General features: G+C 52.8%; 1 protein-coding gene across 9 annotated transcripts in view; it reads right to left on the bottom strand.

Annotated features, from left to right (window-relative positions):
- The window catches only part of MAD1L1 (mitotic arrest deficient 1 like 1), a 345,798-nt gene that overhangs the window by 186,209 nt on the left and 135,833 nt on the right, over positions 1-23,756 (bottom strand). For 8 of the 9 annotated variants that reach the window (XM_072753315.1, XM_026011310.2, XM_072753319.1 and 5 more), the window contains one exon: positions 19,796-19,940. In XM_072753315.1, coding sequence (XP_072609416.1) covers positions 19,796-19,940 — 145 coding nt within the window. Of the gene's footprint in view, positions 1-19,795; positions 19,941-20,276; positions 20,901-23,756 lie in introns of those variants that run through there. The other variant, XM_026011311.2, reaches the window with a different exon arrangement.

Below are 23,756 nucleotides of genomic sequence, written 5' to 3'. Positions count from 1 at the left end.
CCTGAATTCCCTGGGGATGAAGCTATTACTGGGCACATCCCCCGATCACTCGTGTGAACATTCCCCTCACACACACCCATCCTGCACATGGAGAGGACACACAGAGACTCAGTAAAGGACTGGGCAGCCAGTGAGAAGGTCCGCAATCCACTGCACACCCCTCCAGGGCACCCACCAAGCTTCTCCTTACTGAGCACCACCCTCCTGGGCAGATGGCCAGCAGCCTGCACTCCCCCTCCCCAAGCCCTAGGCATGCAGGCAAACCTGACTGCCACTGCCTCCCTGTTCTCCAGACACCATGCAAAGGAAATGATCTATGGTGAAAGCAAGCAAGCAGACTTGTGTAAAGGGACCAAGAGACACTTCTGTCCTGGCCCACAGCCACAGCATGACACCCAATCACCACATAGAGATGCTACAAACCCAGAGATGTGGCACACCGCGGGCCTGATGCCAGGGTGGTGCTAGGCGTGCTGTGGTCTGAAAAAACTCCCTCCCTCCCTCCCTCCTTGGAGGTTATTAGGGGCAGTGTAGATCTTTACAGGCAAAGTTAACCAGAAGATTATTGACTCTGAACCACTCTCCCTGCATTTGACTGTTTTCCATTTGATGATGGATGATATTTAATACCTTCCAGTCTGAGTACACTCTGGGTCTGTAAATACAGATCCCACTTTATTGCTACTTAATAACTATTACGAAGGCTAAAGCCTGTCCTCATCTTCAGGGCCTGATGTTCCATGCAGATCTCCTGGGAAAGGTAGCCAACTACATCCAACAACTGGCTTTCTAGAATGAAAACACACACACACACACGCACATGCACCCGTACGCACCCATGCATACACACACAGTGTACACAGGCAGAAATGCACACTCACATAGGCACTACATGGATGCTCACATACATACACAAGTCACACAGCCATATGCATGTGCACAGTAACATGCATGCTTGTATGCACACATGTATGTATGCATACTCACACACACACTCTCTGATGCCCCACTCCCTGACATGAGGAGGCAGAGACAGATGGGAAGGAGGTCAGGTCAGAGTCAGGCACACCTGAGCCAGACACAGGCAGAGCTGCCTCCTACCTTTTCCCCTGGGTGCACTCAACTTCCCCAGCCATAGAACCCTTACCCATAAAATGGGATTCTGCAAATCCTAGCTCACAGAATCTTAAAAACAACCATATTAGGGGATCCCTGGGTGGCTCAGTGGTTTAGCGCCTGCCTTCGGCCCAGGGTGTGATCCTGGAGTCCCTGAATCGAGTCCCACATTGGGCTCCCTGCATGGAGCCTCCTTCTCCCTCTGCCTGTGTCTCTGCCTCACACTCTCTCTCTCTCTCTCATGAATAAATAAATAAAATATTTAAAACAAAACAAAAAACAACCATGTTCATGAAAATAAGTTAGTTTGATGGATGTTAGCAGTCACTACCATTCATAAATGCTGACTTGTTCAGGTGCCCTACCAGGAGTCTGACATACGTTCACTACAACACAGGTCCTATGCACAAGTGTACATAAGCCCAGGGCCCAGCACAGATGAGCCGCCACCAGCAGCGCTACCATATGGCACATTTGGAAGCAGCAGTCTCAGTTCTGAAACCATTGATAAACCATGAGTGGCTGACCTGAGGGATGCTGAATGACAGCAACACCGCCCCAGGCGGAGAACCACTACACCAGGCACTACACCCTGGGCACAGCCATGCCTGCTACCACACCTCCGCCCACCCGGCCTCTGCTCTGCTCCAGGGGAGGAGTTGTGTGCATTACAGCATTTGTGTGTTTCTTAACCACTGAGCACGAATATCACTGTGCCACCATTTGTGGGATTCCTTTATCGCTAACGTGTAACCTAGGAAGGTTTCAAGTGATTCTGCGTAGCAGGGAGATTTTTAGGAACACACGTGTCACATCAGAACAGAAGTGACTATAATTGTGTGCTGAACTATGTACTACACGTATGAGAGTCCTGGCTCACAATCACAAACACTTGCCCAGTGCTTGGATAGGTCCTGCCTGGTGCTAGGGTAGGGCACATATACATCCCCATCCAGGAGAGGAAGTGAGGGTTCAGAGGCAGGGTATCCTAAGGCAGAAGCACCAGGCACAAAGTGACAGAGTTTAGTTCCATCTTGGGTTTTCAGATCCTCCATCCCAGGCTCTTCCCCTAGAATGGAGAAATCAAAACAGAACGGCCAGCCCCCAGCCCAGGTGTTGACTCCCTTCCTGACACAGCCAGGGATGCGACCTCTGGGCACCCACCCACACCGGGCAGCCAATGGCCAAGGTCGCACACAGACCCAGAGGGGCTCAGAGAGAGGAGGAAGAGAAAGGAGTGGCCCAGCTGGCCATCAGGGCTTCCTCCTTCAGGAGGAGGACGGTGACTCCACACCCTCAGTGAGGAAGTCTCAGTGCAGCGTCAGGGACACGGGCAAATGCCTCTCCTTCGGGACAAATGGCTGCTGCAAGTCCCACCCGCCCCACTGAACACCCAGAAGGCTGCTACAGTTTTTGATTTTGCTACAGCTTGTGGTAAATTCATTCAGTAAGCTAGGAACTACCCCCACAGTATCAAGGAATGCTGAGTACCTGGCTTCCCTGGGGCTCCTGGAGGCAGCCTGCAGTGGGAAGGGGGCCACTGGAGCTGAGAGTGGGCAAGGCCCAGCTCCCAGAGAGCACGGGGTCCCTCTCACAAAGTGAGGGCATGGGGAGCCCCCAGACAGAAGGCGTGGGTCCTACCCCACACTAGGACACTGGGTTCCCACCCTGGAGTGAGGGACTGAAGACTTCCTCTCAGATGGAAGAACACTAGGTCCCTCCCATAAAGGGTGTGCCCCCCCCCCCAGATGGAGGGCACATGGTCCCTCCCACACACAGAGAGTGTAAGGACCCCCAGATGAAGGGTGTAGGGACCCTTCCCCAGAAGGAAGGCACATGGTCCTTCACACTGAGTATGAGGACCCCCAGAAGGAGGCACAGAGACTCCTCCCCAGAGTGAGGGCATGGGGTCCCTCCTGTACCTGAGGGCACAAGCACCTTCCAGGACTCCCTCTCTGGGCAGTGACAGGGAGGACAAGTCAGGGGGAAAAGGCCAGGAACAGGGAGCTGCCTAGGGGCAAAGGCCAGGAACAGGGAGCTGCCTAGAAGCAGCCAGATGGGGGGGGGACCCAGCCTCAGTAGGCCTAGTGCCAAGCAGCCTCAGGCCAAGCGTAGCAGGGTTCCGGGTGCAGCCAGCAGAGGTCAAGGGCATCTGGGTGCCCCTGAACCCCCTCACAGGAGTGGCCTGAGGGCAGGTCCAGCAGCAGCAGGACCTGAGAGGCACCTGGCAAGGAGCCATGCTCTAAGCCATCACCAATGTCTACCTGCAGTTTCGTCTCCACCCAGGGGACAGGTTGTTCGGAGATGGAGATCTCTTCAAAACCAAGTTAAAAGGAGAGCAGGTCTTCACATGAGAGGGGATTCTAAAGTATGAGCAAGGACACAGGAGTCCTCCCACGTCGGCCGGTAGCACTCCCAGCCCCTCTTGCTACCAGGGCTCGGTGGGCAGGCCCAGGCCCCCCGCACCCCTCATACCCCACTCAGCCTTGGTCTCCCAGCACCAGTCAGGCCTGAGCTTAGAGACAGCAGCCCATGTCCCAGTGAGGACGCTCAGGTTTCTCCACCAGGAGCCATGCTGGGCTGCAGGTGTCTCAGGCTCTAGAGGCCTGGGGTAGCAGGAAGCCTCGGCCTAGCTGCTGGTGAGGAGAGGGAGGCACTCATCCCAGGACCTCAGGAAGCAAGAGAGAAAATACTTTAATGCTGTTACTTTAGAAACTCAATATTCACACAAAAATGCCACACAAGCAAAATATACAATGTACAAATGAAGACAGCACCGGCCCCCTGATCCCTGTCCCATGGGATTGCTCAGAGCCTGAACAAGTAGACAGGCATGTCAGTGTGGCCAGCTAGAGTGCACAGGGCTCACAAGCATTGCGGAAGAAACCCTCCAGTGGGAGGGTCCAGAAGAACCTGGGAGCTGAGGTTTCATCTGCTGGCATAAAGGCATCTAAGAAATCAAGCCAAGGCTGGTGAACACAGCATCCCTGCCCCGCCAACACCGGGCACTTGCCTGAGTAGGCGGCCAGACTCAAAGGAGGAAGCATCAAAATGAGGATACACAGAGATGGACAGCATGCAGGGTACATCTGAGAGGAAGCTGTCTGTGTCCCCTTAGAGAACAGTGTAAGCGATGGCAGCAACCAGGTGGCCACCAGGCCTGTCTGATGGCCAAGGCCTGGCTCCTCCACCATGGTTGGGTACCCTTCAGGCAGGATGACCCCATGGTCACCTCCATGCAGGGAGCCTGCAACCCAGGGTGTGCACAAGACAATCCAGAGAGATACTACACATACTAATTTTTATCAATTTTATTTTTAAAAACTTTCTAAGTAATTATACACAGATTCAATTACTTAACACTTCATCATTAACCATAGATCACATACATGCTTTTCAAGTGGATATGCACATGTTGGCATGCACATAGCAAACCTCTTGCACATGTGCAGTCAATAAGTCAAGAAAACAGTGAAGGAGAGCCCTAGGTGGCCCCAGGAGGACCCCAAGATGATCGCGCTGGAGGGAGGCAATGGACAGGACAGAGAGCAGCCTGCAGGTGTGCTCCAGAGAACAGGTGGGGGAACCAGGCTGAAACCAAGGCACCCAGCTCCGCTGTACCACACAGGCCACTCCCAGGACTGGGAAGAAGAAGGTGCATGTCCAACCCCTGCACTCCTGGGGCAAAGCCCTGTCCCTGCCCTGGGCATCAACTCCCTTTAACAATCATCCCCCCTCTGCCACTGGGAGCTGCCATCCTTTTAACCTTCACTGTTGGGGGGAAAAGACATCATTTTCCAAGTTGCTAGTTTTAAGTCACAGCATTCAATACAGACATGTATGTATCCACGATCTTGCTGCAAGCACTTTTGATGGCCCCAAACACCCATCTGGTGGCAGGCAGGAAGGGGTAGCATCAGGAATGCCTGTCTCAGAGCCCGCTGGCAGAGGCAGTGAGCGCTTGTACACATAGGGCACAGCACAAATGCCCAAATGGAGGCGGGAGGGGGCCACTCGTAGGCAAAGGCAGTGAGTAGGGACAGGAGACAGGGAGCAGAGGTGGGATGCTTCCTCTCACCTATCACGGGCTCTGAGCAAGTCACCCTCTCTGGTCCAATGAACATTTAACAGATATTTCCTGAGTGCCTACTATACATGAAGAGCCTCCTACAGCTAAATGCTGATGAACCAAACAGAAAAGGCCCATCTCTCTCAGGAGAGATAAAGAGGACAAGTGAGCCAAGCAGCTGGGGAGGCCGAGAGCCAGAGAATCAGGGAGAAGCATCAGCAAAGGCCCCGAGGCCTGCAGAAGTGGAAAGTCCAGGAAGCACAAAGGATGGGAGGCAGGATGTCCACCTGCCCCAACCCACAAAGCACATTCCAGGTGGGGCACAAGGAGGATGTACCAGGAGGAGAAGGTGCAGGGCCCAGGCAGCTAGGGAGCCAGTGATCAGGGACCAATGGTCCTGTGCAACGGGCATAAATTAGATCCTAAAAGACCGACTCGTGCCCCCCCAAGGGGCAGGAGTTACCAGCGATGTCCTTTTTAGACTGTTCAGATTTAATCTGTTATCATGAAATGGTACAACAGGCAATCAGCCCTAGCCAGAGGAAAGCAAAGGGCTTCTGATCAAACATATGTCATGGAGACTGCCACGAAGGAACTAGCTACATGAGCCTGGTGGCCAGGATGCCCTGGTACTGTGAGCACCTCCCACCCTGCCTCCCCAAACTCATGGTTCTTGGTGAAGGCACTACCAGGCCACACAGCCCACACCCACCCAGGCTCACCCCTAAGGCAGAGGGTTCTGAAGCCCAGGATACCAGCACAGGCTGGGACTTCAGGGTTGCAGTCTCTCCTAAGGATGTGTGGAAGGTGGGGAGGAAGGTATGTGAGCTTCTCTGAATCCAAATCCTAGGGCTGGGAAGGGAAGGTCCTTTGGGGGTTGGAGCCCCTATAGCAGGGCCTTGAGGCCATGGGTGCCAGGCTGGCGCTGTTCCCACAAGTGAGAAACAAGAAGGCTCAGCTGTCCTCTCCTCTCGACCCCTCCAGTCAATCCTTTCCAGCCCACCCGCAGCAGTGGCTGGGGGAAGCTACATGTGTCATCCCTCCACATCCTCCCCCAAACTCTATCTTAATAAACATCTTCAAATTGGAGAGGAAACAGGCATTTTGTTTTAATTTCATTACATTTCCTAAAGTTGCTTTTCTCTCTAGGAGTGTTTCTTCTGCCTCAACCTGGTTCCAGCTGCCCCCTTGTTGGTGACTAAGTGACAGTGATGACAAGACGGGCCTTCTAACAACTGTACAAATGGCGTGCTCCCATAATAAAACAGGTGCACTATTTTACCTCGATGGATGTAAGAGAAATATCAGCCTAAAAAGGTAACCTGAAAGGACAACATATTAACGCCTCAAAATTAAATTTTAAAGCAAAGAGGATCTCACCTCTCTGTGGGAAGAGGAAGGCTGCCATGCTAAGCAAAACAAATGTTAAATTAGAAACCACGGGCTGGGTGACATGGACTGCCCAACTCCAGGGTTTTTTGGTTTTTTTTTTTTTAGGATCAGGCAAAAGTTAAAGGAGGCATAGAAAGAAAAGAAAGAAAAAAAAAAAAGAAAAGAAAAGAGAGAGGAAGGTCGAAATCTGAACCTGAATTTAAAGGGTGTGAATCACTGCCCAGGCCCTCTCCATGGCAGTGGGGGGCTCTGAGACCCCCGACTCACAAAAGAGCCACCAACTCCATTCTGCAGACTGCTGCTGAGTTCTGAGATCATTGGGGCAGCAGAGCCAACCTCCTGCCATTCCCCAGTTAGTGGGTGTGAGGCTCCATGACAAAGGCAGGGAGGAAGTACAGCACGGATCCTGCCCCTCAAGAGCTACCAGCCTCGGCAGGACAGCAGGTGCAGGTGTGGGGATAGCAGGACAGGCACCCAGTGGGCAAACAGATAAACAAACAAACTCAGCAGGAAGGGTGCTCCTCTGGGAGGTGGAGGGGATGCAGGGGGGGCAGCACTACACTCACTAGAGGAGAGCAGCGTGTGACAAGGACCAGGACCGGATGTGTACAGTGGGGGGGCCTGAGACATCTGCAGAGACCTAATCAGCAATGCCAAGGACCAGCCATCTGTCTGGGCACTGTGCATAAAAACAGGTGTCACCACGGTGCATAATGTCTCTGCACTATGTCTCTGCGGCACAACCCCGGGCCTGGTCAATCAGGTCCCATTACACTAGCTCTGAAATGGACTGGACTTGCTGCTATTCAACAGTGTCCACTGACCCACAGCCCAGGGACCATCTGGGAGCTGAACAGACAGGCAGGATCTTAGGTCCTTCCCAGGGCCACTTGCTCAAACTCTGTATTTTTCACAAGATCCAACCTGATCTGGAGGCACACAGAGGAACTCCACCCTAAAGGACCGACTCGTGCCCTCCCAAGGGGCAGTGCAGAGTCACTGGGATGACTTAACCTCTCTGGTCTACAGTGCCCTCGTCTCTATAACGGAGAAGGTGGGAGTGATGAGGGGCATACCCAGCACTGCCTGGCTACACTATGTGTCTAATGTCACCCCCCATGTTGTCAGCACTCCTCTCAGCCCACCCAGGAGCCAACCACAGCCCTGTAAAATCCACCTACACCAAAGATCCAGAGCTCCCGCAGACCTAGTGAGAGCTCCTGAAGTCTTGCCTGTGGAGGACAGGCTGGGCATCAGGACAGAGAGAAGGGGGACAGCAGAGAAGGCCACGGTACAGCCCCACCTGGTCACCATCCAGCTCCTCAGCCTCCTCATCTCGTCAGAGACAGGGGCTTGGCAAGGCCCCCAAAACCATGTACCAGGTCAGTAGACCCAGGACATCAGTAAGGGCACATGTGTGGATGGGAAACCCTAATGATGCAGGTCTCAGAGTAGGACAGCATGGACATGCTGTGGCTTAGTGACTCTTACTACTCAGAAATGACCATGACTCCAATAGCAGCTTCGGTCCAACGATAACAGCTGGAACTGCGTCCTCCCCACCATCACCGACAGAAGGCTGAAAACAGATGGTACCTAACAGCACCAACCAGCTGCACAAACCAGGTGCGTCCCTGCCTATCTCCAAGGCCCCCCAGGACCATTTCAGACTTACACACATGTCAAGAGAAAATGTGCTCTGCATCTCCACACAGAGCACAGATCACTGTGCAGAATGAAGTTTGTGTGGGGGCTGGCTTCGGGCGGAGGGTGGGGACAGGTGCAGAGTGAGCACACCCAAGAGCACTCACTCTGAGACAGACAGAAGCCAGGCGCTTCCATGGCATACTGGTTCTCAGGAGACAGAGCAGGGGCTGGGCGCTCTCAGCCTTGCCTTCTATGCTACCAAAGCCCAGGAATTTTCAGCATTAAAAAGGAAGGTGTACAAGAGAAATCCTTTTAATAAGATTAGGAAACTTGTGGGCTCTGAAGGACAAAGGATGAAGATGAAGACGTGGATCAAAAGCAGCTGCCATTAAAGTTCTTTTGGAAGAGAAACAGACATAATCTGCTTTTCACTGAGGTAAGAGGCCATGCTGTCCAGCTGTCAGCAATCCACCTGAGCTCAGGCATGGGACAGCTGCTATTGCAAAGGGACCCTGCAGTGACAGCCAGTGGAGTACAATCAGAATCTGCTTTCTGCCCTGGGCTCCTCCCCATCCAGGGCTCCTCTCCACCCAAGGCTCCTCCCCTCACACTATGCTCCTCCCCCACACTGTACTCCTCTCTACCCAGGGCTCCTCCCCTCACACTATACTCCTCCCCCCACTGCACTCCTCCCCACCATGTTCCTCTCCCTACTATTTCCCCCCCATTGTGCTCCTCCTTCATACTGTGCTCCCCTCCACTGCACTCCTCCCTGCCTAGGACTTCTCCCCCCACTGCTCTCTCTCACATACACTGTGTTCCTCCCACACTGAGATCCCCCCGCCCCTCCCCACACTGAGCTCCTTCCCACCCAGGGATCCTCCCACACTGAGCTTCCCCCCCTCCCCCTCACACACACACACACACACACACACATACACACACACACACACACAAGGAGCTCCTCCCTGCCCAGGGCTCCTCCCTCAACTGTGCTCCTCCCCCACTGTGCTTCTCCCTGCCCAGGGGTCCTCCTCTCAGGACCCTAGTCCCCTTTGGTGTCACCTCAGTTAACCCACACAGTTGCCCATGAAAAGCAGACAAGTGCCCTGGGCTTATACGCATCCAATTACAAGCTCAGAGGTAAAATGGCCCAAGACCTGTTCAAGGAGGGGGGCCGGGAGGCAGTGGTCACCAGCAGGAGGCCAGAGCAGGAGCCAGACCCACCCACACAGCTCCAGTCTCAAGGTCATTCCCTCCTGCACCTTCAGGAACACGGCAACACTCCCACCTCATAGGACTTTGACACAGCTTTCTGGAGGAAGTACTGGTGTTAAAAGCATTTAAAGCAAAACATACTCTTACCGTGTGATCCAGATATTGAAGTTGAAATTATGCATCAACACAAAAACCTGCACACAAGTATGTACAGCCACTTCCTTCAAAACTGCCAAGACCTGGAAGCATCAAGATGCCCCTCTTTAAGGGAGCATGCAGGTAAACTGTTATGTCCAGTGCTAAAGAGAAATGAGCCATCAAGCCATGACAGACATGGCAGAACCCTGAAAACATAAAAGAAGTAAAAGAAGCTAGTCCAGAAAGGCTGCACACCTTATGACCCCAACTGTAGGACATTCTGGAAAAGGCACAACTACGGAGATGAGGAAAGGTCAGTGGCTACCCGGGCTTCAGGAGGAGAGAAGAAGGGTGGGCATGTAGGGCACAGTGGTTTTAGGGCAGGGACAGCATTCTGTGAGGTGACACCACAGGGGTGCATACATGACATCTTACATTTGTAAAAGCACAGAATGCACAACACTGAGAGCCAGCCCTAACATGAGCCACAGACTTTAGTTAGAAATAATGGAACAGCAATGGTTCTTGGATCGTTACCAAATGTACCTAACTGATGCAGGGTGTGAACAGCATAAGAGCCTGTTTTGAGGCAGGAGAAGGGGCACAAGGCAAGTCTGTACTTTCCCCTTAATTTTTTTTTATAAACATAAAACAGCTTTAAAAAAAAGTCTATTAATTCAAAAACATAAAAATGTTAATATGTCATATACTGTATCATTTTATTTACATAATATCATTGAAATACCAAAATTAGCAGAGATGGAAAACAGAATATAGGAGATAGTGGAGTGGCTGTGCTTGCTTTAGTGGCACCATGCAGAAGGTCTCTGTGGCAGTGGTGGTTCCCTGAATCTACACATGTGCTAATGTGACAAAGAACCCACCTCCCCACCCCCAAACATACACACACAAACACATATGCGTCAAATGCCTGATACTGCACTATAAGCATGGGAGATGTTTCCAGGGCAGCAGCTGGGGGAAAGACACACAGAACCTGGTCCCACTGGCTTCACAACTTCCTACAGATCTATAGTTATTCAACAAATGAAAACAAAAACCCAAACCCACTGACCGGGCTCCAGCACAGGAGGTTCACCCAGGGCTCCTTCCCTAGTGGCTCCAGAGCTCAGCAAAGTCGCCACAGCAGTGGTCCCAGGCTCTCACTAATCTGCTCTGGCCCCTAGAGGGAGATACCCTTGGGTTTGGAGCATGGACCCGGTAGTTGTTCGGCCCCAGAAGTGCCCAGCGCAGAGCCCAGCATGCAGGACTCACTCTGCCAAGATCTATGGGACAAGACAGCAAAGGAACAGGTGAGTAGGTATGGGTTCTTTCCATCCCTTCCCAGCATTCCATCTGCCTGCCTGCACTGTGACTCTGAGCACAGGACACTTTGCTTGAAGGTCAGCTTTTACAAATCCAAAGAGACTATGAGAAAATACTTGGAACAGAACAGTAATAAAAATAACCCACATCAAAATTGATGGGGTAGGCATTTTTTTATAAAAATTCTTAGAAAACAATAAATAGGGGTGCCCAGGTGGCTCAGTTGCTGGAATATGCAGCCCTTGATCTCTGGGTCATGAGTTCAAGCCCCATATTGGGCACAGAGATCACTTAAAAATTTTAAAAAACACATACAAATAAGGGATTGCATTAATTCAATAAACAGTATCTACAAGAAACAAATAGCACATGTCGTCCTCAGTGGCAAATTACCGAAGCTTCCTGACCTGCGTGAGAGAAGGACACTGCCAGCATCACTTCCGAGTGACAAGTCGACTGATGGTCCCAGAAAGAAGACAGGAAAGAAAAAAAGGAAAGGCATGAGGGCCAGAAAGGAAGAGGTCAGCTGTGTTATTCACAGAGGCCAGGCTCCCCTCTGCTGGAGCTGCTTTCCAAGAAGCGAGTTTAGCAAGACTACCGTGCGCAGGGGCAGCAGCCAAAACCTGACTGCATTTCCACACACCAGTAACATACATGGGATACAAGTCCTCAGAGATGCCATTAAAGCTGCACTGAAAACAGAAAATACTTGGGAAAATGTCTAATAACATGCATCTAACATGGGATGTTCTCCTTCAGAAGATAATGTGTGGTGTCACATCTTCCCAAACTGATTTACAAATTCATTGTAATCATTATCATGTTCCAGTAGTTTTTCATGTAAATGGACAGATCCTGAAATGTAGGAGGATATGCAAAAGACCAAAATTAGCCAAAGAATCTTAAAGAACAAATTTGAAGGTTCACAGATACTGACACATAAAGCTGTAATAATGAAGACAAGGTGGTAGGGTGAACAGAGACAAGAAGAGGCAATGGAAGAGAAGAGAGAACTCAGAGCTGGCCTGTCCATGAACAGCCTGCGATAGGTAGCAAAGGCCTTGTGACAGTCCACGGGAAAGGGCTGGTCTCTCAAAAAATGTTGCTGGGTCTACTGCATAGTCAAAGGAAAGAGGAAAATGTAAGATAAGAATTTTAAGTGAGGGGTAACTGATACACAGTGTAGGTGTAGGCATACAACCCAACAACTGGGTGTTTGTATATGTGGCAAGATGATCACCAGTGTAAATCCAATTAACATCTGGGGGAATATTATCCTGACACCTACCTCCTGTCACACCCAAACATCAATCTATAGAAGATGAGACAATAAAGCAGTTAGAAGAGAATAGCTATTTCCATGACTTTGGTAGCAAAGATCACATCCATCGAGTTCACCAAGGCTCAGAAAGCACCAACCTAACATAACAGAAACAGTAAGCTGGTCTGCACTAACATTAATAGTTGCTACTTGTCAATGGACACAATTAAGAGAAAGGCAGCATGGTGTAGACGAGAGACGTGGTCGTACAGGTCTCCAATAAGAGATTCATGATCAGAATATGAAGAGAACTCCAGGAGAGAAAGAGAAACAGCCCCTAAATGCAGGGCCAACCTCGCTGAGCACCAGTGGGCCCAAATAATAGTGTGGCACCCTTACAGCCCACCAGAGAAGGACTGAAGCCAGAGACACGGGTTCTGGTGCAGACCCAGGGGCATCCATGGGGGCTGGTGTCTGCCAAACAGCTGCAGCCCCACTGACACTGAGCGTGGTGGACATCCTCTTGCCAGCCAGCACTCCACACCCTGCCATGCCCAACACAGAGGAAGCCACTACCCACTCGCCCCCAGAAGTACTTCAAGCCCCATATTGGGCACAGCCACCTGCAGGACTCCCACCACCCCCACCACCAGGACCTACACCCCACCAGGACCACCACCCATCCACCCCTAGGACCTGTACCCCACCAGGGTCACCACTCACCTAGCCCCCCCATGAGGACCACCACCCTACTCAGGGATCTTTCAAGGGTGAGACATCATCACTACCAAACCATGCACTCTGATCCCCAAGGTAGTAAGTAAGACACCAGTGATCTGCATCCTCCTCTCCAAAACACCTCCTCTATAGAATACAGAATAGGGGAACAGTTAAGATATAGAAAAAAGAGTTAAGGGAAGCTTCTACTTCCATTTGTTTTTTTAATTTCTTACTAAAAAGTTAGCTTTTACTGCTGAGGTTCTATAAATAACAAAATTCTATAACCATATTGTGGAATATTAGGGGCACACTGGAAATAGCTCATTTCAAATAGGAAAATGGTTTGTGTTCACCCAGTTCTGGAAGCCAATTTTCAATTGCTTAAAATAGTCATGGTATTTTACCAAGGTGATTACACTCTCAGCTATCAGTAACAATTAAACCCTTAGACTGGAGCCGCTTAATAAGGTCTCAAAATAAAACCACACACTCCAAGCGCTGTATGCTGAAATGTCAAGCACACAAATAGGACCCTCGATGGGACACAGGTGCCCAGAGCCCCACAGCAGGCCTGTAGCAGGCCTGGCACAGAGCCGCGGCCAGCAGCAGGAGCACTGCACACACAGCTCTGCTCCAGGTAGGTAGTGGCCAGGGGGGTCTCTTCTCTGCAAGGACAGGGAAAGACCAGCAAACACCTGCTAGCCGGAGAACCGCCACCTTGGAGGCACCCTGAGGAGGAAGCACACCTGGCTGGTGTCTGACATGCTGCAGAGCTCACAGGGTTATTATTCCAAAGGTGGACACATAGTGGCCATGTACCTGGCACTGAGTACCAAGCAGCAGACTAGCCACACCCCCATGCCAACAGCTGATGAACGGCTTCATAACCACGCTGGCGGGAGAGACAGGTCCCTGTGAGCCGGACCTAGGACTGCGCGGGAGATTGCTATCGACCCATCAGGAACGTGCCTTTGAGCAACAGTCAGTCTAAGGCATCAGTCAGCGCCAGGCAATCAATACCCACTCTTTCCCGGACTCAGCAAGGCCCATGAGTGCAGCGGGTTGGGGTGCAGACGGAATTAGGCCAGGAAGGGCCATCGGCTTCCAACCTGCTGAGCCAGGGAGAATGGAAATTTCCTGCCTTGGGACGGAGCAGTAACCTTGCAGGACAGCAAATACCCGAGAAGAAGGCCAGGCCAAAACCTCACAAAGGAAGGGTGCAGTCTAAGCATGGCCTCCATGGGTGGGGGTTATACCCACAGCTCCTGCCAGGAGGTGCGGGCTTTGACAGGGATCTGCAACCAGGACTCTAACCTGGGGGAGGGTACATATTAGAACCCCGGGGTCTCAGCAAACAGAGGGCTCGCAGCCATCAGCAGCACTCCTACTAAAATGGAGAAGAGAGAAGAGCAGCGTGGCCTCTGTGCTAGGTGACAGGAAGGCTCTTCTCATACCTGCTGATAGCCAATGGGCAGGTCTTTCCAGAGGGACCAACTGGCCCTGTGCACAGCAACAGCTTCTCTGAGCACTGCACCTGTCCCCTGACCTCCCAACACACAGAATAAGCGCACCTGCTCAATTCACATGAGATCTGTGAATGGGAGCACTCTGAGTAAGGGGTGCTGACTGCTCTTGGACTCACAGTTCCTGTGGCACACAGAGGCTAGAGGGGGGCCAGACTACCCCTTCTGGGTGGCACGTGTCCCCCGCCCCCACACCCTCATCCACCCTATCCCAGCATGCAGGACCACTCCCTACATTCTGATGCCTGCCTATAGGTGTCTGAGTTTCCAGGTCTTGGTGTCAATAGCACCCTCTCCTTGACAGCGCATATGGTAGGCCATGATGGAACATGGTCACCCGGCAAGACAAGGAGATTTCTGCAGACACAAAGGGACCCTAAAGTCGGAGAATTAGGCTGCCTTGGTTGACCAAGTCACAAGGGCTTGGAGAAGCAGCGAACTTCACCAGTGCAGGCAGAAAAGGAAGCCACAGAGATGTGCAGTTTGGCAGGGCCTCAACCCTCCACCCCCTCCCAGGGCCGGCGGGGCCACAGGAAACACCTGTGAAAGAATGTGAGCCGGTGTTTAGCAAGGACAGCTGGCACAAATAGGATCCCTGTTCTACAACCACAGAACTGAACTCCACAACAGGCCCAATGACCCTGGGCACAGACTCACCCTGACAGCCTTAGGATCACTGTACCGCAAGGGCAGAGCTGACACCTTGATGCATTCTGCTAGGGCCTGGGGACCAGGAAGCAGCTGGGCCTGCCCAGAACTCTGAGATGACACACTCATGCCATGTCCACTGCCACGGCTGTGGTGCCATGACCGAAGCAAACACAGGCTTCACATAAGGAAGAGCTGTGCTGGCCTGGGGTCCCAAGCCCTATGCCTGGAGACCCAGCTCAGAGCCTCAGCCCCAGACATGCCATCCGACCACCACCCCCGGTCCAGCAAGGAGCAGCCTGTCCCCAGCTCTCAGGGGTCGCTGATGCAGGGTTCCACAATCACACTCCTGGGCATCCACTCAGAGGAATGAAAACTCACAGCCAGCCAAAACCCTGGGCACCATCGTTAGCAAGGGTATTTATAACAGCAAAACCTGTAAACGCCCTTCGAGTTGTGCAGTCCTGCTCATTCGCAAAGAGGAACTACCTACTGACATTCGCACAATCCAGGCAAACTGAGGCAATCCACTGAGTGGAAAAGCCAGTCTCAAAAGGCCACACACTGTACAACTCCATGTTTACCATGCTCTTGAAAGGACAAAATTTTATTTTATTTTATTTTATTTATTTATTTTTTTTTTAAGGACAAAATTTTATTAACAGAGAACAGATGAGTGGCTGCCACGTCAAGGCCGTGGTGGGGCAGGTGAGGTGGGCATGACTGAGCATGTGTGAGGCCGTGTGGCACCCTGCAGGGGGTGGTGGGGACACAAATCTACGTGTGAAAACAAGACAGAAATACACATGCATGTGCCAATATCAGATCGCGGTACCATAATTACATAAAATACAAGCACTGGGGAAACGGTGAAGGATATAAGGAACCCTTCTGTGCTCTCCTTGCAACTTCCTATGATCTATAATTATTTCAAAACAAAAAGCTAAAAATATAAAAAGTCATCACCCAGGGCTAATAGCGTGGAACAACTGGGTGAGGGGTATCGGAGTGTCAGGGATGCCGGGAGTTGGAGTTGGGGGTGCTGGGATGACCCACATGGTGTGGGTTGGAAGGGGACCCGTCCATATGAACACGTCTGGTTTATGGGAGCTTGGGAAAAGACACAGGGAAATGTTTATGGATGTGCTTGTACAGAGAAGCCAGGACACACACACACACACACACACACACACACACACACACACTTCCTGGCTGTGAGCTGACAGGGCCACAAAGACCTAGCACACCCACGCCATTCTGCAGAGAAGCGAGCAGAGTCCTGGAGCAGCAGCTGGCACAGGGCTGGGCAGGAGATGCTCGGGATGAGCCCAGGGACCTGCAGCAGCAGCAGATGATGAGGAAGGATGAAGGGCTCAGCCCTCACACTGAGCACAACTGAAAGAACTCCCATTGGCCAAAGCAGTAAAATCAAGTAGCTGGATTAAAACCAAATTCTAAAGTCAATATCTACAAGTCCATTTGCTACAAATAAATGGTTGAATTAAAGAATAAATAGGGAGGAGAGTTGAATCTCATGCAGAAAAATTCGGAACAGGAACTGCTCTGCCCTCAGGGAGGGGCATAACCCCCACACTCAAGGTGTAACTGTGCACGGTGACTTTCTCCCAAGTCCACCATGTGGATGGATAGATCTGGCAGACATAGCTAAGCCGCACAAGCGAGATCCGTGTCCACACAGGTAAGTCATGTTGACGGCCAGAGCCTTTCCCTCCAGGGTCTCCTCTGAGCCCGTCCCCCAGGTGACCAGGAGGAAGCCTCACAGCACAGCATGCCCACTGCTAGAGGGCACCGAGCTCGGGCCACCAGTGGCCTATCATTCACTAAGACCTTCAGGAGGGTCAAGTGAGCCACACACACCCCTGCCACCAGCAAAGCCTTCCACCAGTGTGACCACCAACCTGTCCAACCAGCTTCATCCCACACTCCCTCCACAGACCTCCTGAAGCCTCCCTTCCCTGAGAGGGCCACATACCCACTGTCCACATGCCACAACCGCCGAACCCACCAGCCCCCACTTCCAAGCAGACTTGCAGCTCTGACACAAGCTCACACGGGGTGGAGAGGCCGGGTGGAGGCAACTGGTTGGGGATGGGGAGCTGCGTCCCCACAGCATGGGGTGACCCAGAGCCTCCCATGACAAGGGGACACATCTGTGGCTATTTTTTCTTTTATAACTTATCTTACAACTAGAAGTTTGTCCCTTTTGACTAGCACCACTCATTTCTCCTAGCCATAGCCCCTGCCTCTAGTAACCACCAACTTGTTTCCAGTATCCATGAGTTCAGTGTTTTAAGATTCTGCATGTGAAACCATAGTGTATTTATGCTTCTCTGACATTTCACTTACTAGGACAATGCCCTCCAGGTCCAACCACATTGTCACAAATGGCAGGATTTCCTTTTTTCATGGCTGAATGATATTCCATTGTGCCCCTATGCCATCTCTTCTCAGCACACTTACCCACTGGCAGGCACCCAGGCTGTCGTGAAGGATGCCACATGACGGTGGGGATACACACACCTGTTCCACACAGATTCCACTTCCTTCAAGTCAATGCTCAAAGTGGGCTTGCCGGATGGTGTGGTGGTCCCAGGCTTTGATTCTTCAGGGACCTCTGTCCCATTTCCTCCTTTCGTGGCTTTCCCAGGCCTCGCCAGCACCATCCACACGGGAACCAGTTGGGCTGGCACACAATACCCCTGCTTCTTCCAAGGACAGCAAAATGGGGATCCAGAGGGACTGAGCACCTTCTCTGAGGTCACCGAGGAAGGTCCCTCCACTTGTCACCCCGGGAAAGGCCATGATGTCAGGGACTGCAGCCTGGCCTCGCCTGTACTGACGGAATATCAGGTCCAAATATCCCCCGGCCACATGCAGCCCCTTGTCCAAGCCAAGGACATGCCCTCTGGGCAGCTGTGCTGTCCACCTCTTGCTTGCTCTGTCCCCACGTGTCTGGACCGACACGAGCAGCACCTTCATGCCCATTCCCCCAAATCCTGCAGGCGACATTCAGATTGAGCCCTCAGGCCTCAGCTCAGCTATGGCTTCCGCTCCAACAAGAATTCCGTCACACGGGACATCTAGGTCAGCTGGGCAGCCAGCTCCTCATTTCGGTTCAGCTCATGACCTCAAGGCTGTGAGATCAAACCCTGCATCAGGTTCTGTGTTCAGCAGGGAGCAGTCAGCTTGAGATTCCTCCCTCTCCCTCTCCCTCTGCCCCTCCTTCTGTATATCCTTTCTCTAAAATAAAATATAAATCTTAAAAAAAAAATTCCAGCACAAATGGCATATGTGTGTGTCGCTGCTATCTGTCCCACTAGACTGTAAGCACTAAAGGGCCGCCGTGACCCCACATCTGTGCAGAGAGGACCTGCTGGCACGCTGTGCATGCTAGGGAAGGAAGGGAGGAAGAAGTGGGAGCACAGGAAAGCAGCTCCATACCCTACGCTGTAACCGACCACAAGCACCCAGGCAAAAGGACCATGTCCTCCTCTCTCTCAGAAGGCAGCCCAGGTTCCAAAGGTGGCTCATGAGGGCATTCTGCACAACTCCCCCACAAGTGCCACCTGCAGAGCCAGGACGTCAGGGGCAGCCTGGGGCCGGTGTGCGGAGGTCAGCTGAGCCTGACCTGGGAAGCCCCTGGACGCAGGGTGATGTGATGCCAAGGCTCTTCAGGGATAACATGGCATGGTAAGAAATGTGCTGCAGAAGCCATAAAATGGCAGACTTTTAGTAGTTGAAATATGACTTGTCCTCTCAAGGCTCTATAAGCAGGAGGTCCTCTGCATGAGGCACAACTCCTGGAATCCCCCAGGTGGACTGCCATTCCCTGGGGTAGCCCACTCAGCCCACACAGTGTCGGGTTCAGGGCAGATAGGAAGTTTCTTTGCCCAGCAAGCTGGACACCCGACATCCATGCCTGGAGAGCGTCTTGGGACGGATTCAGACTCTCTCCTTCCTGTTTTCTGAAACTTCAGCACTCAAACTCCCACAGACAACCTCAAATCATGCTCCAGCAGACTGTTGAGCCAGACAGTGGAAGCTCTTCAGGACAAGGACAATTAGAGAGATCCCAGCCCCACATATGAGGCTGAGAACAAGAACATTCTGCCCAGTGCATCTGGATCTGGAAGACAGTTTTCATTCCAGGCCACAGGCCACAGACCCACTGCCATTTACCCTGGGCTCATGGGTCGCTGAAGGAAGGGAAGACTGCCCCTGCCCATAGCCTAGAGCAGGGTGGACCCTGCCTGCGAGCCAGAGCCCCATGGGTCGGCATAGCCCCAGCCCTACCCCTCACCAGGAGCACTGGGTCTCTGGACAACCATCCAGAAAGGGGCCCACACCTGGGCCCTCGGAGTCTCAAAGAGACCACCCAGGGTTTAAGGAAGTCTTTGCCGTTAGAACCCTGCTAACATGACAGGATAAAAGCACAGCCTGAGAAAGTCGCCACAACTACCTACTTTAGGTGCAGGGAAGCTGATGGTCCTCTGAGGGGGACGCGCAGCAGCTCCGCACAAGCCTGACTGATCAAGAAGCAGGACATAAACCACTGTGGTTAAAAGTGCCCTTAGTTTGGTTGTGATCTCAAGAGCCATGGGTGCCTGGGAATCAGACACTATGTCTGGACGTGGAAGGGATGGACTGGCAGCTGCTGGCCAGGACGGCAGGCCTCTTGAGCAGGGCCAGCCTGGGCACCCCCACCATGCCCTGTACCTTTGTCAGCAACAGAACTCGCTTCTGGAGTCTCCGTGCCAGGGCCTCCTGCGTCTCCCGCTTCTTCCTCTCCTCCAACAGCTGGCTGCTGACCTGGCGGACCTCCTCTTGGAGCTGCTGCCGGACTTTCTCTAGCCCACGGGCACTGCACAAGAAAGGCAAAAGGGCAGAGCAGTGAGGCCCGGCCCGCAGAACACGACCCCAGCCACGGGTCCCCCAGGACCAGGACATGCTCGTCACGCAGGTCCCAAAATAGAGCCACACGTGCAACCGGCACGCTGCCATTTCCTCGCTGGTGAATAGCTACTTAGAGCTTTTCAGGAGTTTCTGGATTTCAAAGAGACACCCAGGGTGATCCCAGAACACGGCAGGCGGCGGGGGGGGGGGGGGGGGGGGGGGGGAGCTCAACCCCACATACAATGGGAAAAATTGTCAGCAACACAGAGCTTTGGGAGAAACACTTCTGAATGAGCTAAATTACCAGCAAGCATTTCCATCCGGATCACAGCAGCCAGATGTGCAGTTGGTGTTGGGGAGCCCCCACCATCCCAAGTTAGGGCCCACTCCCCCCAGAGCTGCCCTGCTGGCTGCCAGCCAGGGGCTCTGACACTGGGGCAGGGGCATCCTGTGGTGGCTCCTCACAACCGGCCAGACCCCCAGCAGGCCAACCGTCCCTGCAGGTCCTGCTTGGGCCAGTGGCCTCCGAGTCGTCCCTTCAGGGCCCAGTTCAGGGACCTGCACTCCTGCCCACCTGCATGCTAACATGCAACTCCCAAGTATAGCCTCCCTTTCCCACAAAATGCCCCCAGTCCCTCAGTCCTGCCCAGGGGCTGCTCTCTGCTTCTAACATATTTCTGAGCAGCCAACGGCAGCCAGTGCCTGACACCAGCAGGAAAAATCCCTGACTCCCAAGACTATGCAGTCTCAGGATTCTGCACCCAGAGTGACTGATGGAGGGGATGAGGCTCTGGGGAGCCCCCCCAGGAAGGGGGTTCTGTGGAGAGGGGCTGTGAGGAGAGGCATCCTGGGAAAGGCCCCTGAGCGAGGAGCTATATCCCCTCAGGGCACAGAAGGCACCTTTTTCCAAGGGAAATTCTTAAAATCTGCAAAAACCCCCAGAAGCAGAGCACCAATAGGACTGCACTGTCAGGAAAAAAAAAGGACTGCACTGTCAGGTGACATGTGCAGCACTCAAAGAGGCGGTACGGGTGAGACAGGACTGAGTTGGGGCTCGGCCGGAGGGCCAGGGAGGGGACCTGTAGGCTCAGCCACACCTGGCCTCCAATCATGTCCTCTTAGCTTTGCGCAACTTGAAGAAAACCTTCATCTGTGAGGATGGCAGACAGTGCTCTCTCTGGAGGTGGCCTCCACCATGCTAATTTCCTCTCCCAGATGTGAGCACAGGGTTTTGTTATTAGGTTTAATTTGGAAATGAAAGTGGATCACACACAGAGAAAGCGAGGACACGCTGGGTAAAGAGCCCTGTCTGGGCGCCCGAGGTTGGCCGAGCACAGGGACCATTGCTCGCTCGCACTTCGTTTTGGCCATCCTGGAGTCTTACACTGAGGTGTGACCCACTGCACCTGCCACCTCCAGGTGTTCCATGACCAAACACATAAAAACAGGCACAAAGGTTCACTTGAAACAGAGGCTATTAAGAGGCTATTGGGACACCTGGGTGGCTCAGTGGTTGAGCATCTGCCTTTGGCTCAGGTTGTGATCCTGGAGTCCTGGGATCCAGTCCCACATCGGGCTCCCTGTATGGAGCCTGCTTCTCCCTATGCCTGTGTCTCTGCCTCTCTCTGTGTCTCGCATGAATAAATAAATAAAATCTTAAAAAAAAAAAAAAGATGCTATTTTGAGTTCTAACTCAATCTAAAACTCTGCATAGGTCAACCTAACAATCAAGCACTGTGGCATCGACCCCAGAATCACTGAACTCAGGTGGGCAGCTCATGAAGGCTTGGAATCAGTGCTCCCGCGCTGGCTGGTGCACACAAAGGCACGACCACAGCCAGCACACCGTCCAACCAAGCTGCTCAGAAGCTCCCCAGAGCACAGGTTCGGTGGGGACAGCCCTGGGGGAATCTGCCAAGCCCCAAACCCTACCAGGTGGGAGCACAATGCCCTCATAGCCACGTGGGGGTCAGACTGGAGACCACACCCCGAGAGCTGCTGGCAGCCAGGAGGGAAGCTGGGGCACAGGACACCCACATCTTAGTCTGGGGCTGCCAGCTCACTGGGCAGACCCTTAAAGAACCAGTGGGCCTCTGCCCCCCAGTGCCTGACCACAGCCCACAGCCTTGCCCTGAGATGTCACAGAAACAAGTGTACCAACTGAGAGGCAGCACCACCATGTGTCTGATGGAACCCACAGAAAGGTGACTGGGCCTAGGCCCAGGTAGGTGAAGCCCTCGTGCATAGTTAGAAAGAATGCCTACCCCTCCTGGTGGTAAAATGCTTTCCATGAAACTTGGATAGGAAGGAAGAAAGCCAGAGGACACATGACCTTGCAAGACTGGCACTAGGCGGGCAGCCCTGGCCTGAGTGTGTTCTCTGCCCTGCCCATAGCCGCAGGATAAGCACCATCCTCAGAGTTGTCGGCCTGTGTCCCCAAGGCCTGCCCCGAGGCCTGACACTCGGTCTGCACTCAACTGCTCAAGAGACAGAACTATAGGTAAAATCCACCTTCAGGACACCTCAGGGGAGCCACCAGATGCTCTGTAGAGGCTTGCCCAGCACCATCAGCACCAAGAAGCACTCAGCAGCCTGCCCGGTGGTGACCAGCCCTACATGAACGCAGAGATGAGAAGCGCAGGTGCAACCTCGTGGGGCTGCACGCTGATGGGGCTCAGAAACCACACAGCTTCCATGAACCAAGAGTAGGAGACAAAAAGGGTCACTGTTGCTGTCAAGCCATAACAGAGACAAAAAGAGAGAGAGCCCTGACATCATGGAGCAGCCACCACAGAAAGCAGGGCTGCAGGCACTGAGGGAAAGGGGGGGACACCATTGAACCTAGTAAGTCAGATGTCTGCGGGGGCCCCACAGGGCAAAGACGAGTGTGGGGAAGGGGATCCATGCACACAACTCAGTCACTGTGACCAGCACAGGACAATCGAGAAATAAACATACCAGGTATGCCCAGCACATGAAGAGACATCCAGGAGGTGGCACACAAGGCAGGACTCAGGGGTCGAGGGCATGGCTCCATTACACAGGAAAGAAGCAGGGGAGAGGGACCCCAGTGTGGACAAGGAGGGAGCTTGAGGCAAAGGGCATTAGAGCAGATGAGGAAATGGGAGACGGGGTGTGCAGACCACCCTCCCCATGGAGATACTCCTTCAAGCTGCAAAGGCATATAGAGCACAGGCTGCAGGCAAGGAGTTGGGAAGGGCTTCACTTCTGTATATAAACTCCCTGGAGACAGAGTAACAGCACACAGCACACACAGCCCCATGGCAGGGATCCTGGCCTCACAGAACACAGGATGAGAAACAGCAAGGACCTCATGACAAGGACGAGAAACAGCAAGGCCCTCAGAGACAAGAAGCCCAGCCTCCCACAGGAGCAGTTTTCTGACGTTTCCACAAATCCAGGCCAAAGTACTCTGAAAGAGCTGTTCAAACCACTAGTCCTCGGGCGGCCCTGCCTCCTCCCCCACATGCCGAGGGGCGGAAAGGGACCCCACGTGTGTGCCGAGCCCAGGGCCCTGACCCATGACACTAGTGCCCAGATGGCCAACTCTTCCCATCCTCTCTGGTGAAACTCAGCCTTTCTTGGGAAGCAAAGAAGAGAACACTCATAAAACATTAAACCGCTAGTTCCAAGAGTAAGCTGAACTCTTGGGGTCACTGGCATTTCCGCAAGCCTTTGGGAGTTCAAAACAAAGTGCTTAGTGCTTGAAGGAGAAGTCGGCATGCCTATCGATCAATGCCTTTTTGAGCTGGCATCTGTTCAG

This window comes from Vulpes vulpes, chromosome 3 (genome assembly GCF_048418805.1).
Source record: "Vulpes vulpes isolate BD-2025 chromosome 3, VulVul3, whole genome shotgun sequence".
NCBI classification, from domain to species: Eukaryota; Metazoa; Chordata; class Mammalia; order Carnivora; family Canidae; genus Vulpes; species Vulpes vulpes.
The sequence above is the reverse complement of the archived record's forward strand: the minus strand, read 5'-3'. Positions and strand labels throughout refer to the sequence as shown.